Below are 17,984 nucleotides of genomic sequence, written 5' to 3' on the forward strand. Positions count from 1 at the left end.
CCCCCCCCCCCCCCCCCCCCCCCCCCGTCATTTCTGTCATTGGACAGTGCATAAATAGACACCTGGCTGCCATGGACCAGAATAATACAAAATGCAGCCTGTGGATGCGTGAAATGGCCGTGTTGGAGGGAGAGAAGCAGGGACGGATAATGACAGAGATGAAAATCTTTCTCTATTTCTAATTACACACACATTCATCATGACGCATGTTAGAAGGTTTTTCGATAATTACGGTCATTGAAAATCAGGCCTATAATCTTTTGAATCTTTTCTCTGGTTTGAATTGACCTCCAGAATATGTTTGTTTTCTTTCGTGTGTGTGTGTATGTGCGTGTGTGTGCTCGACACATCACGTGTTGAAAGTGGAAGAGTTTATAAGAGGTTTGATTACGCCTCCTTCAGCTCAAATCTGAGCATGTATCTGCATGACAAGTGTGCGCATAGAAGGACTTCTTCAGAAGTCAGACTCTGTTACCAGACATACCAAACATGGACTTTGTTTCTGCATTCAGCAGCCAGTGTAGCTTTGTGCTTCCAGAGCACAGACACGACGGAACCCGCAGTGACAAACAGATAATCCATCAGAGATGCAAAGAGGCCATAGGAGCAGAAAGCAGAAAGTGTCTTATAGTTACGGTCAGAGTTGGTTAAGGACATTTATTTTGATTATCAATCAGTCTCTCTCTCTTTTTCTAAAAGCCTTGATTCGTGTTTTGATCTTTTGAAAAGTCATAGGGAAAAATGGACAAACCAAATTCCCCAGAGCCAACGATATTCAGTAAACAAGGGAACATCAGGAAATGGTTACATTTGAGAAGTTGAACCAGTTCATATTTGGCTTCTATTTTGCCACGCATTCGAGAGCCTGAGTTGAGAATAGGTTGGGTACTCGCTACAGAGGTGTGTGTGTGTCTGGAGAGGAATGAGAGGAAAACAAGAGCGAGAGGGGAGGAGACACTCATGCTTCTTTGGGGTATTGAGTTGATGCCTGCAGCATGTAGAGTCACTCTTCACCACTGCCACGGCATTGTTTGCTGTTCGTAATAGAATATTTTTATCAGGCGGCCAAACAATGGAAGGCTGGCAAAGGTATGCGCGCTTGCAAATGCACTATAAATTTGCTTTGTGTCAATAATTATGCAGCGTGTGTTTAAATAGTGTTTATTTTCTCCTCATGCAGGTAGAGGTGACTCCACTGCAGATGAGGGAACATGTTGGCTATGGACCAAGGAGTGGTGGAGGACTGGCTGTCAGAATATAAGGTAGTGTGTGTGTGTGTGTGCGTGTGCAAAAAGCAACAGCAAGCACATAACTGTGATCAGTGTGCAGCTCATTCTCTGCTGCTGCTTTATTATTGGCAACGTGTCTTCCAACACACATAAACAAATGCACTCTGAAGTGTGCTCAGAAAATTGCGTGCTCCTCCTCCAACATGAGCACCGACGAGTACGTGACTGCTCCCAAAGTGGAGACTCACTGAGGTGTGCTAATAAGTGAGCTGAAGGGAACTTCCTGTGTGAACGCATGAGGACCCACCTGTCATCAGACTGACCTCTGAGTGGAACCAGATTGATAAGACGGACAGTGATAATGTCTACAGAAGCTGTCTGTCTCTGCAGGCTTTAGACGCTGTCAAAATATTGTGCAAATATCAAACCTAATGTGTTACAATATTGCTTATACGTCACTCTTATTGAGACCGATTCTGTCTCCTTCACCTGTAGCCATAATAATGGGCAGGTTTTAGGTTATTCAGTACTCACTTCTCATCTTGTCATGCTGTGTTTTTATTTTTAGAATATTGGCAAGTCAGTTAGCGTATTAAACTTGAGCTGTGTGTGTGTGTGTGTGTGTGTTTCAGACCCTCCCTGACAGTGCTGTGTCCACCTATGCTGCCTCACTAAAAGACAAAGGTGTTCTGGTCCCTGCACTCTACAAGGTCATCCGAGAGAATTACAGCGATGTACGGACACACACTTTCATATTTTTATTATCTATTGTAAAATCCTGACTCCACACCGAGCATTTTGTCATGTTTCAGGTGCCACCATTAACCTTTTTAACTATTGTATTTTTACACACCCTTGATTATATGTCGGGGTGAAACCATGTGCCCATGTTTTTTGGCTCTCTGCCCTCTCCTAGTTCCTGGAGCCAGTGTGTCACCAGTTGTTTGAGTTTTACCGAAGCGGTGAGCCGCAGCTGCAGCGTTTCACACTCCAGTTCCTGCCAGAGCTCCTGTGGAGCCTCCTGTCCGTCAGCGCAGCCAGAGACCCTCACACGTCCGGCTGCATCGAGGCCCTGCTGCTGGGCATTTACAACCTGGTAGGGGAGAGGATGAGGCCAGTGGTTTGTGTGGGTTAGGGTGACTTATGTCACAGCTGTTTACTTATTGCCAGTAAAGAGGAGCTGTTCATGTAAATACCAGTGAAATGTTTCCAGTGTGATAAGTGCAAGGTAAGGAAGGAAAAAGTCCTCGATCGTAAGCAATGGGAGTAATCATGCAGTTCCAGAAGCAGGGGACACTCTGCGATTACTTTCTGCACTTCCTGCCTTGTTAGACAGCTATGCATGGAGAGTGACAGGAACTATGGGTAAGAAATAGAGGAATTGAAACAGTGACTTTGCCAATACACAATATGGAATGAATGCCCCTTAAGCTTCCCACAGAGATGTCAGCACTAATAATTATTAAAGTGTGTTGAGTCCTATTTTTTCATCCATTTTGGCTCTCGATGCTCCAGCCATCAGCTAAGTGCAGTGTCCTCTAACTTCCTCTCTGAATAGCAGAATATGTCAGCTGTCACTCAACTCACTGGCTGGCTCCTATTAGTCTATTTGACATTAACATGCACACGGGGGGCTGCAAAACCCCGGGGTCAGTGCGAGTGTGCTCACACAATATATATACACACAAATAAGCGAACACACACTAGCAGACTGATTTGGGAAAGAGAGACCCTGAGGTCCACATATAACAGACGAGTGTGCTTGAAGAGATAAGCACACACTCTTTTGAGGTTTAGGGCACACAGAAAAAAAAAACAGAAACATTTTCTCACTGTCTTCCTGTCTTTCTCTTTCACAGGAAATAGTTGATAAAGATGGCCAAAGTAAAATATTATCTTTTACCATCCCTTCCCTCTCCAAACCGTCAGTGTACCATGAGGTGAGAGACACACACACATGCATTCGTCTCTTTTATTTTGCTTTTGCAGAAATGTTCAGTTTTAAAACTTCCTCTTCTTCTCCAGCCCTCAGCTATCGGCTCCATTGCCCTCACGGAAGGGGCTCTAGCCAATCACGGGCTGAGCAGGGTGGTGTACAGCGGGCCACACCTCCAGAGAGAGTCCTTCACGGCACAGAACAGGTAGGAAGAGGCTCGATGGGCAAACTTGTTTACAAATCTGCTGGATGGGTATTGATGTGTCAGCAGGGTGGAGGTTGTGCACGTTTTTTAAAATGGCTTACCCGGTAGCAAGCTGCCGGTCTGCCTGCTTTAGAATTGGCAGCAAGCAGACAACCCAAAAGAGAAACACAAATGAAGGAGGAAGGACAATCTGACAGAGAAGCCAGCGGAATTCAGAATTCAATCATGCACTTTATTAATAGTTTAGCTTTTGAAATCATGCTAAAATCCCATTTCTACCACCATAAAAACGAGGAATTCGTGGAATAAAACGGATGAAATCTCTGCTTTTGCTAGAAGTGGAGCACTGCTTCTGTAATCCTTCAATCTCTGATGATGGAATGTCTCTCTACAGTATATATGGAAGCGAAACTGTGTCGGTGATTTTCAGACCTGATATGTTTCAAATGTTGTCATGTTGTAACGTAGACGGGCTATTTTAAGGGTATGTTTGTGTTGTTGAGATTTGACGTGCTGACCTTCCTGCTGCTGTGCTACAACGCTGCTCTCAGCTACATGACTGCCACCTCCCTCCAGTCTGTCTGCCAGCTCAGCTCCAGGTAAAGAACACACACACACACACTTTGTCATGAGGACTGTATAAGTACACGCACACCAATTTCATACTGTAGAATGATGATCATTTCTTGATTGTGAATGTTTTTGAGGAGGCTACTTAAATATGGCTAAACATGTGCAGACGCACACACACAAACACTATTCTACAAGCACTGGCTTATCAGATGCTCTTATAGACTTTGCCGTTGAGAGCCAAGATATTCGGCAAAGGGCTGCGATGTACAAACATATCCCAGATCAGGGATTTTGGTAATCTGCCAACTGTAGCTGAGCATTGCTCTAATAAACACAGAGCTGAAGAGAAGTCATCAGCTTTCATTTCCCCATGAGCGTTTGCTGTGTGTCAGCTGTGTGCAGCATATAGCAGCTCCTATGGCTTCAAGTGCGCCGGTGTTAGCTCAGTTTTAGCTGCATCCTGTGTGCGTGCGTGTGTGCGTGTGCTTATTTTCAGCAGTTATTCACTTATTGTGGAGTTGATTATCGGCTCACTGCAGGAAGTAAATTGCCTTAATAGAGCTGCAGCCGAGTGGCTCAGTGGAGCGGTTCTCTCGATTGAATCTTCCCTGTTTCACTGACACAAGCTCCTCTATTGTGTTTTCATTTTGCCGTCCTCCAGGGTGTGCATATGCGGCTACCCGAGGCAGCAGATTCGTCGCTACAAAGGCATTAGCACGCGGCTGACGGTCACGTCCGAGTTCCTGGTTCAGCTCATCACAGGGATACACTACGCCTTGTGAGTGTACACGCGTGCCTGCGCACACTGATCAGCTTCATCTTTTCATGTCTTACATAAACAGTGCTTTTCTTAAAGTCTGCTCCATGTGACTTTATCTCTGACCCGATTTCATTTGTGCAAATAGTGTTGTAACGTACGTTTTTAAAAGAGGTTGGACTGTGACAATCATTGAGCATGCTCACTTTGCATCTTGTGTAGGAACCAGTTTATGCCACTGTGTTGCATTTCCCAAATGTAGTCACCAAAACACATTGCGTGTATCCTTGAGGTCTCACAAACGATGTCCTTACTCATAAAACATTTGCAAGAAAGGAAAAAAAAAAAAAAAAAAAAAATTTTAATAAGATGTGCATGCAAGTGCATAACTTCTTGTTACCACCACCTGTTGATCAGTGGAATGGTGAGACACCATTTGTAGGACTGTGTCTCACCTGCAGGCATGTCCTTGTGCACAAGATGAACAAAACAGGGGACCCACTCTCATGGAAAAAACGATCCATAGCGCTACTAGAGGTCTATCGCTCCACAGGGAACCTTAAATCTGTGTGTATTGTGTGTGTTGTCTTCTATTGTCTTTGTGTATAGGTGTAATGGGGAGGTTGAACTGGGATCCAAAGCACTGGATGACGTTCTGTACCGGGCCCAGCTGGAGTTGTTCCCTGAAGCTTTGTTGGTGGGTGCAATCAAATCAATTTTTCTACATGCACATCTCCCTTTAGAGAGAGAGAGAGAGAGAGAGAGAGAGAGAGAGAGAGAGAGAGAGAGAGAGTGATTTAGATGCATATGCTCGCCTGTGGTTTGATTCATGTACAGCACACTATGCTGCATTGTGTTGCTCTCTCTCCCTGTGTGTCAGAGACTGCATTCAGAATGTAATCCCACTAGATTATTTACATGCTTTTCACTCTGCTCCGTTAAGCCATAATCCTCGAGGCCCAGGGAGTAGAGGATTGAACCTAAGCCCACAGTATTACTACACAAGTTAAGGTGTGCTTCTCCGCAACAATCAAAACGCACAACCTTTGGATTTACATGAATAAGAATGCGGACGGGGTTTGAAAAGATGTTTTTTTTTTTTTAGTTTTTTTTTTTTTTAAATAAAGAAACATCTTTTTGGACACACGCCCCTGTGTATAAATATTAAGATATCTGTGTTGTGTGTTCATTGGAGTGTTTACATGCTGCAGTGGAGCACACCTGCGGTCTCGGCATAGCTGGTTGTGTTGCAGCCTCACACACAAAAGACATGTTGTGTTGTGATTATGACGCCCTCCATCTCCATGTTACGTACTCGACTGTTACATGAGCATTAGTGCCACTGGAGAATATCCAGCAACAGCAGAGGTCATTATAGACAGACTTGTGAAATAGTGTACTATTGAGCGAAACACAAAGCCGTTTCTGTTTTTCTTATGTCACTAGTCTGTGTCACTCGGTCGGTTTGTGCTAAGCTTTTAGGTTTATGCCTAAATCTGGTAGAAATTGGATTATTGATCTTGAGAGAAAAATATGTCTTGGTGATTATAAGAAATGCTGTTATTGTGTATCGGGTCAGTGCCTTTTTGTTTTTTCTAAAAACCTTTTCATTTCAATTAGCAGTTCTGTAAAGTTAAGATTGAAATACAAACAGTTTTGTTGCAGTAATAAGTGCATCATGTTTAAAATCTAACCAATAACATCTTTGAAAAAATATAATCGGTAATTACAAAAAAATATTTTAAAAAGCAGATAAATGTCTTTTCACATATTTTACATTTACACTAGTATAACTTGCACCTGGATCTTAGTATGGACATAATATAGAGTGTACATTTAATGTGGTTATATTGCATTCAGATACAATACTAAGCATGTGCATTGAGCTTGTTTGCAGTGATTTTAGAAACAATGAGCCACATGAAAACTGTACAGCATCATTTCATTGTTTTCTCTACTTCAGGAAACGGTTGCCTCTACACTAGAGAAGACTATCATATCAACACAACTCTGTCATCCTCGTAGCACAACAGGAGACTAAGTCACAGGATTAGTAATGTTTGCTTCTCCGTGTCCTCAGGTCGGTAACGCCATCAAGTCGTCGCTGCACGGCGCCGCACTGAAGAGCAACAACAAGGAGGGTGCACGGAGTATCCAGGTGGAGATCACACCCACCACCTCCAGGATCTCCCGAAATGCTGTCACCTCCCTCTCTATCAGGGGACACCGCTGGAAGAGACACGGTGAGACTAGAAGGCTAATTGAGTTGTAGGGAGAGAGAAGAGCTCTCACTCACACTTTTCACATTTTGTAATCACATTTTTACGGGTTTGACTGGAGGACAAATCCACACCGAAGGAGAGAGCACGATGTTAAGATCTCTTTATTATTCACTCGCTCTACCATTTCATGTCCTTCAGTCACGGTGTACATCAGTGTTGTCCTCATCACACCCTTCCTCCGCTTCATAACGCAGCTAGTGCTGTCTGCCTCCTTTTGAGCATCTCCTCATTCAGAACCGTGTCTTTCTGACACCAGAGAGCAGATAGTGTATTTAATACTATGATACAGATCAGCCGCAGCGTGTACATGAATATATTGCAAAGAAAAGTAATGGTATTTAGATGGACGTAGAACAAATGAGCAGCGCTCTCTTAAGTCTAAACCACAGAGTACAGATAAGACGGGTAAATTACAGCCTTCAGCTCATTTAATGAGCGGGTTTCATCTGCAGCTCAACATCCCTTCTTCATGTTATGGATCCTGCTCTTTGGTGCTCGTATCCCAGCTGCTCGTTTATGCGGAAAGCTTTTGTTATAAGCAGACGATGGAGGAAAAGTACAATTAAATATTAATTCATATGTAGAGGGGTGAGTGAGGCTCTGTATGACATTTGATTCCATTTCATTACTGTGTTCACATTCATCTCCATATTGCATGTACTTTTGACCATGTGTTATGTTCTGATCACTATGATTTTTGTCTTTTTATTTTTTCTGCCATTACATTGATTACCTCTGTTTGTCTTGTCACTGTGGTCGTGTGTGTCTGTGCACACGGCTGGCTTTTTGTTTTCCATGTGTGTGCATGGTACGTGTCTTTCTGTGTCTTTCTGTGTCTTTCTGTGTCTTTCTGTGTGTGTGTGTGTGTGTGTGTGTGTGTTGTATTGTCCTGCTACCCTCCCACACTCCGCCCCCCCTCACCACCACCAGAGTCCCAGGAGGTGAGTGTAGACAGTGATGCTGCTGTTGGGGGCGTGGCCATCCCCGAGATCAGTGTGACAGGTGTGAGCGGCGAGCGAATGGCAAACGGAGACTCCCTGCGGCCGCGCCCCGACGGCCGCTCCCAGCCCGACGGCGACCCGCTGGGCGCCAGCTCCGAGGTCAGCGTGGATCTCCGCGGTCAGGAGGTCAGGAGGCAGAAGTCTGTGAGGCGAATGGTGGAGAATGAGGGTTCTGGGTCGGCCTCCACAGGGAGGAGCCAGTACTAAGGTCCCGCCCCTCCTTCCCACTGCCCCACTCCCGGGGCGACCTAGGTAACAGTGTGTGTGGGGGCGTGGTCTCAAAAGCTGCATGATGACTTCCCATTTTTTTGCGCTGGGCTCCACCGTCCTCTCGTTGCCTAATTGCACTATTCCTCTCATCTGTCAATCCAATGTCACTCATTCATTTACTCTCCTTTGTGGCTGAAGCTTCCTCACGAAGAATAAAATCTAATTATTATTATGGATCTAACTGAATAACAGATCAATAACCCAATGAAATGCGCTTGGCTGAAGATAATGTGACGTTTTTATGTTGAGCAAAATGAAGTGGAGCCTTTAGCATTTAGCGGGATCTATTGGCAGAAATGGAATATAATAATAAGTGTTTTCTTTAGTGTATAACCACAAAAACTTCACTTAGTGTGAGCTGTTCATATCTACGTAGTTCTCCTACATTGTGGCACTCGGGAAAAGTTTCAGCTGGTTGCAATCTGCTACCTCAGCACTAAATGCAACCTAATCACACTGCACCTTTTTTAAATAGTTTGAACATTTGTCAATAGATATGACTCGCATAATGTAGATATAAAACTGTAAACTCTTTGGTTTGCTGTACCTCGCTTAGTAAATGTCACTCTAAAAAGCTCGAGGTCAGGTCACTGATAACACATGACCGTGAACAATATTGCCCAGATATGATCCGTTAGCTGTGCCCGTATCAGGAGATTGTATGTTTACAATGGGTTTTACTGACAAAGATCAGTAAGCTGGGGTGTCTCTTATAGCACACCTCGGTACGCCTCGACACATTACTCCTGGGTTGCACCTGGAACAGACTTCCTTCTCAGTGGTAGCTAGGAGCTGAGGAGAGATATGCAGGTCTTGAGTTATTTGAAGCCAAAGCTGCTAAAAACGTTAAAATCGTGACTTGAATCTGACTCCCGAACAGTTTAAATCTGACTTTAACAAAACCTGCCTATCTGTCTGATTACCAGCTGTTTACAGATGTTCTGTGACAGTGATAGCGTCAGATCAAAAGTGTGTATTTGTGAATATACGTTTGGCCCACTCACACAGGTCTGCCTTAAAGAAAGCAGGACAGACGCAAACAGGGTTTACGTATTTGTGCCTTCCTCTGCACTCCCTGTGTGGACTTTCCTAAGCTTGTGCTTCTCTCTTTGGGACAAAACATGCACTCCTCAATAAACCTCCCGCTGTGGTCTCACTAACCTGTGCTCTGGGCTCAAATACTGCACTTGCATTGTCTCATGTCAGGTGGCAAGATCAGGTTAGCCGAGGTTACGGTGTGAATGCGCCACCTGCTGGACAGTGAAAGAGCTCGTCTGTCATGCAGCCCTACATATTTTGCCCCACATGCAAAACATCTAATACATTGCCTATTGTTTTTAAACCTTGTTAATCCTAAAAATTTGATGGGCTGGATGACAGACGAGGTGGTTATGTTTTCATCCGCATGCTCCTGTTTTTCATTTCGGTGCTTGTTTTTTTTTTTTTTTTTTTTCTTGTCTCACAGACGCAGTGGATCTGGGTTCCCCGGATGAGCTGATGGATATTTCGGAGGTGGATGAAGGGGTGTGGCCAGGCGGGATGGGGCCGGACATGACCCCACCCACCATCACAATTAGCAACAGTGTCACAACGTTGAACCTGGGGGCCAAAGCCATGAAGAAGTGTCGGCTCGGCGGGCGCACCAACAAGGACAAGGAGGCGGGCCCTCTGACGATGGGCCGCGCCGCCAGTGAGAGCGCAGAGCTCTCCGTCAAGCGACTGACGCTCACTTCCAGCCAATCGGTGCCCAAGGCCGGTGCTCTCACCAGCCTGACGCGCACCGCCAGCGCCGTCTTCTCGCGGTCCTTCGAGCAGGTGGTCAGCAACAACGCCCCTCCCACCAGCAACCACACCGCCTCTGAAGTCGGCCGCTACTCGTGCAGCCTGCAGGAGGACGGACTAGGGTACTTGAGTCCGGCGGCAAACCACAAGCAGCAGCGCTCTCCGAGCATCAGCGTGCACCTCGGCTCTGATCTTTGAAACCCCCGTGTGAACCTCCTGACTCCCCTCGCCTCTGATCCTGTGACCCTGTACCTGTGACCTGGAACTCCAAGCCATGCCAACCGCAGCGGACCAGAAACACATGAACGAACGCACTCCTGCTGGTTCTCTCCTCGCTCCATTTTAACGTCTGATTCTCTCGTGCTGTGAAGCTGGTCTGCTCCTCTCCCCACAGCAGACTCTCCTCTGGGCCTGATGGAGGCCGGATGTCACTTCGAGCTTCACTGACTTCTAGTAGTGCACTGCTGCTGTGAAGTTGTGCCGGGGGGGGGGGGGGGCTGCACCCCGTCGCAGAGCAGCTTGTCTGTAAATGGGTGCACTTGAAACTTATTACTAAAAAAAAAAACTGTGTGGAAAAGTTTTTGGAAAGTATTTTAATCGGCATTTGTTGCCCTGCATGGCTTTTCCATACATCCATCCTGACCGTGCCCAGGTGTGTCAGAGGGCAGATGTTGAGTGCGTGTGCGTGTGCGTGTGCGTGTGTGTGTGTGTAAGCATGCTTGCGTGTGTGGACTGGATGTGTGTATGTACAGATGTTTTTAAGAATTAAAAGCTGCTGATTGATACAATGAACAAGGTGTGATTCTCCAAGTTGAAACAAATGTTTCAACAACTACAAAGAATTGATCCCTTCCCATAGCAATACAAATCTCTTCTTCTCAGTGTTTCTTCATTCACACTTCTTCGTCTGTCAACAGTTAAAGTTGTGTGGTTTTTTTTTTTTGTTTTTTGTTTTTTTTAAAAGAGAATTTGCATTGTTCCTCAACAGAAAAATGACCATTTAATAATCAACCAGTATGTTAAGAATTCGTTTTGTTTACAATGACACCGTATTGTCATTGTGATGGAGAAGCAATATTTGTGTTCTTCCTTCTCGCTCCTTTAGCACCTTCCGGGAAAAATAAACCTCCAACTTCTGACATGATCAAGGGGATTTTGATTTTGGGGGACGATGGGTGTGAATGATTTGTTAAGTATTGAATTTTGCACTTGAAAGAGCAAAAAAAGTTGCTTCAACTTCGGTATTTTCTTATGATGAACAAGAGAGGTCTGACTCTCAACTGTGGTATTTTCCTGTGAGACAGATGTGATGTGTTGCTCCCTACGTATATAACCACACAGACATGAAGTCCACCCACTTCTACAGAGGTGAAAGAATCCGATACCCCTGACTAAAGATGTAAAAAGTCGACCAAAACTGTACCTGAACCTATTCCTGTGTTCTGCAGTGGGAAGGTGTGTGTGGGGGCAACAAGGCATCTTTCCTCTTTTCTGATCCACCCACCACTCCTGCTGTTTGTAGTCCTTTGGTGATGTGTTTCCTGTGTCCCTCCTGGTTGCCCACATCATTATCATCACGTCACAAGACACGGTGATATCCTTTTGTACCAAAAAAAGGAATTAAACTCTACCCATCTGCTACATTTGGTTTCCTAAATCAAGCTGCCTCACCCTCAAGCAAAAGTGTGTTCTGTTGTTGGTGTACTTGAGCTGTCGAGTGTCCATAGCTTGGTGGGACAATAACAATCATTGTGTTTCTGTATGTGGGTTTACAGAATGTGAATGGGTAAGCTCCTGTTGTACATCATACTGTTGTACTAAAGTTGGTTTATATTGGCCTTTCTATGTCTGAAGATAACTCATTGCTACAACTTCTCGGAATAAAGTGTTTCTATATTTCACTTGTGTGCTCTGTTATTTTTCTAACTACTGGAAAGCATCATCAAGCGTGACTATTTTAAATTCAGAATCCACTTCAAAGCATAAAATTCCACAACTTAACTTTTATCTTTTTGTGTAGGCCATGTAAGTATATTAATTATTTATGCAATTAGACAGCTGTTAAACACTACCGCTTGAGGAAGGTGGTGTTTTATAGTACACTTAAAATGTTGTTGGATTTCAAAATCAGGGCATAATATGGGGGAAAAGTTGCACTGTAATTAAAGATATTGAAAAGTCCCAATCAGTAATTGTTTTGCACTTTTATAAATTAATTAATTTGCATACATTTCACGTTTTTAGATTAAATAAAACAGTAGATCTTTGTTTACTGTGCTGTTTAAATGTGACGTTTCAACATGAAACCTTGCCAACTGCGTGTTGTTTGCACCGATCTATGATTATTTTCATAGGCAACACATTGACACTATTTCTAGCATTATTTGAAGTAGATGCGGTTATCAGCACCTATTTTGGGCCACTTTGGCTCAACAATTAAGTAAAACTGTTTAGTTTCATGTCTGTCCACACGATGGAGGCCTACGACAAAACGGACAGTTAACAGCCCGGCACCCCCTACGTCACTTCCGCCTTCTTGTCCTTGGTGGATACAGCACCGTCGGCGTTCAGGATAAACAACATGGCTAAACTGAGCAATGAAACCAAGCAGCGGCTGCAGCAGCTGTTCCAGTGCGGCCAGTTTGTCATCCGATGGGGGTTCATACCAACCGTGCTGTACCTCGGTCAGTATCCGAACTGTAGCAGGTGGAGTACGGCGAGCGAGAGGAGGCATGCCTCTCTAACGTTAGCACGTTAGCAGGCTAGCCCTCAACTGAAAGTTAAATTGCCACGCTGGAGGAGTAGTATTACTTCAATACATTATACATGTACATTTATGCATGATGTATGTGTGTAGAAGTGAGTCGTGATTATGTGAGTGTACTGGTTCATCGGTGCAGGGAATCCACACGGATATGATGGAACTGCCCACGAGCTCCTCGTGAAAGCAAGCTGTAGCGCTTTAACATGTGATTATTAAAATATCAGACTTTCAGAAAGATTACTAGCACGTGAGCGAGAGAGATATTTATAATTGTCTTCTCTATGATGTACAAGGACTGTGCAAGTTCCCATCTAGTTTGGATCGAGTCCATGGACTCCCAAGAGGAACAGCTTTAAAACAAGACATGAATGAGGACATGTATATTGGTGTCATATGTCAAATACCTGGTTTTGTTTTTTTTGGAGTAGAGATAAGGAAGTTATGACGTTTGCATGTGTGACCTCACATCCGGTGGAGTTGCCCTTTGTGGGCGAATCTTCTCTGATTTTAGGTTGTTGGAAATACCAACCCTGACGCCATACTTTCTCTTTTTAAACCTCCCTTTTTTTAATGCATTTCTCTCTCGCAACTCATTTACTTTCTACAGGCAGAATTTCCTTCATTTGAACATGTCATTTGTTGCTCTCGTGTGTTTCCACCATCTGAAGAACGCTGCATATTCCAGGCAATCGTGATCTCATAGTGTTGAAACATTAAATTGGATCATTACTTATCGAAATTAAAAGTCTGTTAGTGCGTTAAATAATAAAGCCTAGCTTTGATGGTTTCATCTCCGATTATAGGAGTTGGAGGTTTAAATGAACCCCTTTTGATTTGGTCCGACTCATCTGGACAATGAGAATTCTCCTTTTCTTTCCTGACGTTTTATAGACTTAATAATTAATTGATAAATCTCATGTTTTTCTCAAGAATCGGTTGCATCATTGCTCCGATCATGACCCTTGAATGAAACTAGGGTAACATTTTCCTTTTCGTGGGTTTTGGAGGCTGTGAGTCAGACGTGCATCTTACTACTTAACAGAAATGTAATCACAAGGGCCCTTCCACCCTGTTCCACAATATTGAGATATTCAAGACCTTGTGGTTGTCAGAGCTCTCTGATGCAATAACGGCGTTAACCAAACTGGGCTCTCCTGCAGACATGAATTTAAATTTGCGGACAAACTCTAATGACTCAGTGAAACACTTAACTGGGGATACGCCTAACTGTTGGGAGAGATTTCTGATGTAGCACTTTTATTAAGTGGAACTAGATTCTGTTTTTGCTGTGTCACACATTTCAGGGCACTTCTTCTGAAAATGTAAACCCGTATGCTTTAATTCTTCTTCATGGTTTTAATTTAAAGGTTTCAAACGGGGAGCAGATCCAGGAATGCCTGAGCCCACAGTCTTGAGGTAAGTACAGTTTGTTGGGAGATCTATGCTTGATGCTAGAAGGAGTTTTGTCAGGTTTTGCAGCGCGTATCTTTAATTCTTTGAGGCTTTTATCTTTGAATATCCCTCCCTATTGAAGGAATCGCACAGTTGGCTTGTAATAAACAAAGATCTGCTACTTTCCCTCTTTTTACTGGAAAACATTCCTAATAATTTTGGCTGTGAGGGTTTGTGCATTGGTGCCGTCACGGTCCGGTGCACGAAGCTCCCAGTCATCTACAACAACAACGTAGAAAGAGACGTGTGTAAGTCTACGGCAGTGTGTCGGCGTTGCTCCACCATTGTAGGGGATGTAAAAAGAACTGTAAATCCTGTTTATTTATCGAGGAGTTAGCCGTTTTTAGCTGTAGCAAGTGTGCTAAATAAGGTGGATGTAATGCGGTGAACTGTTGAATTTCTGGAGTCTAGTTGAACCTTTTCTTCTTCTTTTCTGTAGTTTGCTATGGGGCTAAAGAACGTCTCCACACAGCCGGCCCACTCGCGTCATCGAGACCATGTGACCCACCTGTCATTGGAACTCCAGGACATTATTTTTTCACTTCCGTCTCCATAAACCATGCTGTCCAATATCAGAGAGGTGATGAATACACGTCGTGTGTGGCCGTACTGTTTACGGCCACACATGCAGATGTATTGAGCGTCTGCTGCATGGACAGAAGATATTTGGATCAACAAGCTGGAATCAAGACTTCAATCTTGAAAATATGAGCTGTTGACTGGATTGTCTGTCGGTGTTGTGTTGGGAATGTGCGACAGCGATGTTTGGATATAACATTCATTCCATGTTTTCCTCTTTTTATTTGTAATTTAAGATTTCTGAGAATAAATCCACAAAGAAATGAGTCATGTCGATGCATAACCTTTCAACCAAAACATTGTCTTGAATGTGAAAATTGGTAGGAAAAAAAAAACAGAATATGATTAGTTGTTGTATGTTGTGTAATCAAAATTATTACTCATCGATCACTGCAGATTATAAGCTTTAGTTTTTACAGTTTGACAGCGTATTTCCCAGCCTCGTACAAACACACTTGTCCTGCATGAGGCAACAGATCAAATACTATAAGTGTTTGTGCAAAAACAAAGTGTTGCAATGACGTGTGAAGTGTTGGAATGAAGAAACATGTCTTAATGTATATTTTTTTTATTTCTGAATGATTACAAAATATTCCTTCCAGTCATTATTGGTCATGTGCTCATCACACCGTAATTAATTTAACAGCAAATTCAGTTTAACAATCTAGATAAATAATTAACGGTACTCTAAGTATAAAATGGTTGTTGCAGTAATTATTGCTTCTCAAAAGATGTTATTCTAAACAGTAATGCAGTCCTAACTGCTGCTCAAGTAACATCTTTGCAGCGTAGAAATTAATCGACAAAAATATAAATCTAGTGCAAATTGCATTTTTAGTGCAAGAACCCCACCATCATGGATTTTCCTATGATTAATAAATAACACTTTTCACCAAATATAAATAGGTTAAATAAGTTGTGCAATAGTGGCCAATTCAAGCCCTGAGGCCTCTCAGATTTACACAATCATAGATTGACAATAAACGTACACGTAGTGCACTGTCATCATTCCCCCCACTTAAAAACAAAAATACTTCAGTGTGAGAACAGCAGCAGTTTTAACACTTTCATAACCGTTCAGTCTCATCTTTAAACTTTTGGTTATGGAAAGTGATGGGTGCCAAAAGCCTGTCGGCCACACTTCCCCTGGTCTTCTCCTTTTTAGTAATAGCTCTTCTGCTATCGACGAGGAAGTGGTGGAGTTGGCGCAGGATGCTGTGGGCGGTCATCTTCCTGTGGAAAGTGTCGGGGTTGTCGACCTCCCTCAGCAGCTGCGCCTCCTGGCTGCTGTTCAGTGCTGTGACCTGTTCGGAGTTCCTCATCTGTGGGGCAGAAGTGACCATTGGGTAACATGAACAAGCAGCGTTGATGTAATCCAATTCATTACTAGGTCATTAACATCAAGACGTGATTAAAGCTGTAAATGGACATTTACACAAACAAAATCAAAAGGGGAACAAACACCCTTTTTAATAAATGAGCTGTAACCAGCGATGGAACGTAACAGTACATTTACTCAATTACTGAACTTAAGTTTTGAGGTAATCCACACTTCTATTTTGTGTTATTTCCACTCAACTACATTAATTTGCCAGCTGTAGTTACTTAGCAGAATACACACAACTCTTGAGTTATACAATACAAAGCAATGCAAATGTCTAAATGCTATACAAAGTAGGTCAAATATACTGTGGCTCCACCATGGCCTGCGTGTATCACTGACAGGAGGCATTCTGCTCAATAATGGCTACTTTTTGCTGATGCACTTTTATTTGAGTACAATTTTGAATGCAAGACTTTTACTTGAAACGGAGTGTTGCTATACGTTTACTTGAGCAACGGATCTAAATGATTCTTCCACCACTGGCTGTCACAAAGATGAGCAAGTGAGACAAATAAAAAGTCCATTACATGAATCAAGACAGCGGCAGGGCTGACACAAAGGCCACCACAGTGCATTAACGCCGCCACAAATTCAAATGAACAGCATTTAAGACGAGTATGCATCTCAGACCCACCTTCTCTTTGCACAGGTTGACCAGGTGGCCGCTGTAGTATTTGGCCACTGAGCAGATCGAGCTGCTGGGGTACTCCTTCTCCACGTGCTTGAGAAGAACTGTGTAAATAAGCAGGCCTTGGGCCAATCTGTGGAGACAAGCCTCCTGGAGAGAGGAAGAAAATCACAGTCAGAGCTTAACTTAACCCGATTCACCCAAGTTTCTTGTGTCAGTGTAACAGCAGGACAAGGGAGGAGACACGCTACCTTGCTGAAGTTGGAGTAAGGGCAGCCTGCTGGAAGTGAGGAGACTCTGTAGTTCTCCAGAAAATGATATTTCAACTCATTTTGGAATTCATCTTCAAACTGAGGGGGAGGGGGATGATAAAGAATAAATGATGGAGGTCAGTTGTGCAGTTTACTTTATATGTGCTCAGACAGTGAGACAACAGTCAGCCCACTCTTCACTCTAAAAATGACTCAGTACAACTTGATAAGGACGTCATCGTGTAAGAAACTGCAAACAAAATACCACAGCTCAGCGAAACCCCCGGACGATAAACCGCTTACCTCCTTCTTGTGGCGCCTGGTCGCTCCGAGGAGCGCGTGCCAGACCGGTGACACGCTCAGTAGGTCCGAGGACACCACCTCCTCCTCACCTGAGGGCTCACCTGCCGGGGTGTCGGTGGGCGTGTCTTCAACCGGAGCTCCGGAAGCGTGCAGCAGCTGAGCGGCCAGCATCACCGCGGAGAGCAGCAGGCCTGTGCGGAGAGAGAGAGAGAGAAAAGCGAACGAATGAACGAATGAATGAAAAGAGGAAGAAACGCAGGAAACGTGCGCACCACAGCCCGCGAATCGCTTACTGAGTTGAGAGGGCATGTTGAGCTGCAGGGAGGCACTTGTTGAGTTTCCACTGATGATGCTGAGGGCCAGAAGAGGTTGCCTTGTCTTTGCCAAGGGCTGTCATTTTATATTCGTCGGACAGGAGGGATTTCCCAATACCTCCCCATGCAACAGGCACGAAATCAATGGTTTGCGTCAAGCATCCGGTCCGGCATCCGTCTGTGGTCGATTGTGGTTTTATGTAGATGCCGAAGGTTCATCATCAATGATGACCAGCGGGAGCAGGAATTCAGTGTACAAGCTGCTTTAACTCTG

General features: G+C 44.0%; 3 protein-coding genes across 7 annotated transcripts in view; 2 read left to right on the forward strand and 1 right to left on the reverse strand.

Annotated features, from left to right (window-relative positions):
* hycc1 (hyccin PI4KA lipid kinase complex subunit 1) overlaps window positions 1-11,936 on the forward strand; it is a 16,373-nt gene extending 4,437 nt beyond the window's left edge. For 2 of the 5 annotated variants that reach the window (XM_031853681.1, XM_031853683.1), the window contains exons 2-11: window positions 1,181-1,262; window positions 1,862-1,963; window positions 2,146-2,325; window positions 3,089-3,169; window positions 3,255-3,370; window positions 3,874-3,969; window positions 4,605-4,721; window positions 5,310-5,397; window positions 6,781-6,943; window positions 9,719-11,936. In XM_031853681.1, coding sequence (XP_031709541.1) covers window positions 1,212-1,262; window positions 1,862-1,963; window positions 2,146-2,325; window positions 3,089-3,169; window positions 3,255-3,370; window positions 3,874-3,969; window positions 4,605-4,721; window positions 5,310-5,397; window positions 6,781-6,943; window positions 9,719-10,233 — 1,509 coding nt within the window. In that variant the 5' untranslated portion in view covers window positions 1,181-1,211 and the 3' untranslated portion in view covers window positions 10,234-11,936. Of the gene's footprint in view, window positions 1-36; window positions 1,090-1,180; window positions 1,263-1,861; window positions 1,964-2,145; window positions 2,326-3,088; window positions 3,170-3,254; window positions 3,371-3,873; window positions 3,970-4,604; window positions 4,722-5,309; window positions 5,398-6,780; window positions 6,944-7,912 lie in introns of those variants that run through there. The other 3 variants (XM_031853686.1, XM_031853684.1, XM_031853685.1) reach the window with 3 other exon arrangements.
* Window positions 11,937-12,538: 602 nt separating this feature from the next.
* tomm7 (translocase of outer mitochondrial membrane 7 homolog (yeast)) lies at window positions 12,539-15,097 on the forward strand. The gene is made up of 3 exons (XM_031853688.1): window positions 12,539-12,719; window positions 14,167-14,215; window positions 14,691-15,097. The coding sequence occupies exons 1-3, from the start codon at window positions 12,617-12,619 to the stop codon at window positions 14,704-14,706; spliced, it is 168 nt and encodes a 55-aa protein (XP_031709548.1). The 5' UTR covers window positions 12,539-12,616; the 3' UTR covers window positions 14,707-15,097.
* An 800-nt stretch (window positions 15,098-15,897) lies between these two features.
* On the reverse strand, window positions 15,898-17,576 carry LOC116387279 (interleukin-6-like). Its single transcript, XM_031854230.1, has 4 exons — window positions 17,397-17,576; window positions 17,094-17,192; window positions 16,849-16,992; window positions 15,898-16,152 (listed from the first exon to the last, which is right to left on the reverse strand). Exons 1-4 carry the CDS (start codon window positions 17,565-17,567, stop codon window positions 15,898-15,900), a joined length of 669 nt encoding a protein of 222 aa, XP_031710090.1. The 5' UTR covers window positions 17,568-17,576.
* Between the last annotated feature and the right edge of the window lie 408 nt (window positions 17,577-17,984).

Source organism: Anarrhichthys ocellatus, unplaced genomic scaffold, assembly GCF_004355925.1.
Source record: "Anarrhichthys ocellatus isolate YVR2014 unplaced genomic scaffold, GSC_Weel_1.0 scaffold14, whole genome shotgun sequence".
Lineage (NCBI taxonomy): Eukaryota > Metazoa > Chordata > Actinopteri > Perciformes > Anarhichadidae > Anarrhichthys > Anarrhichthys ocellatus.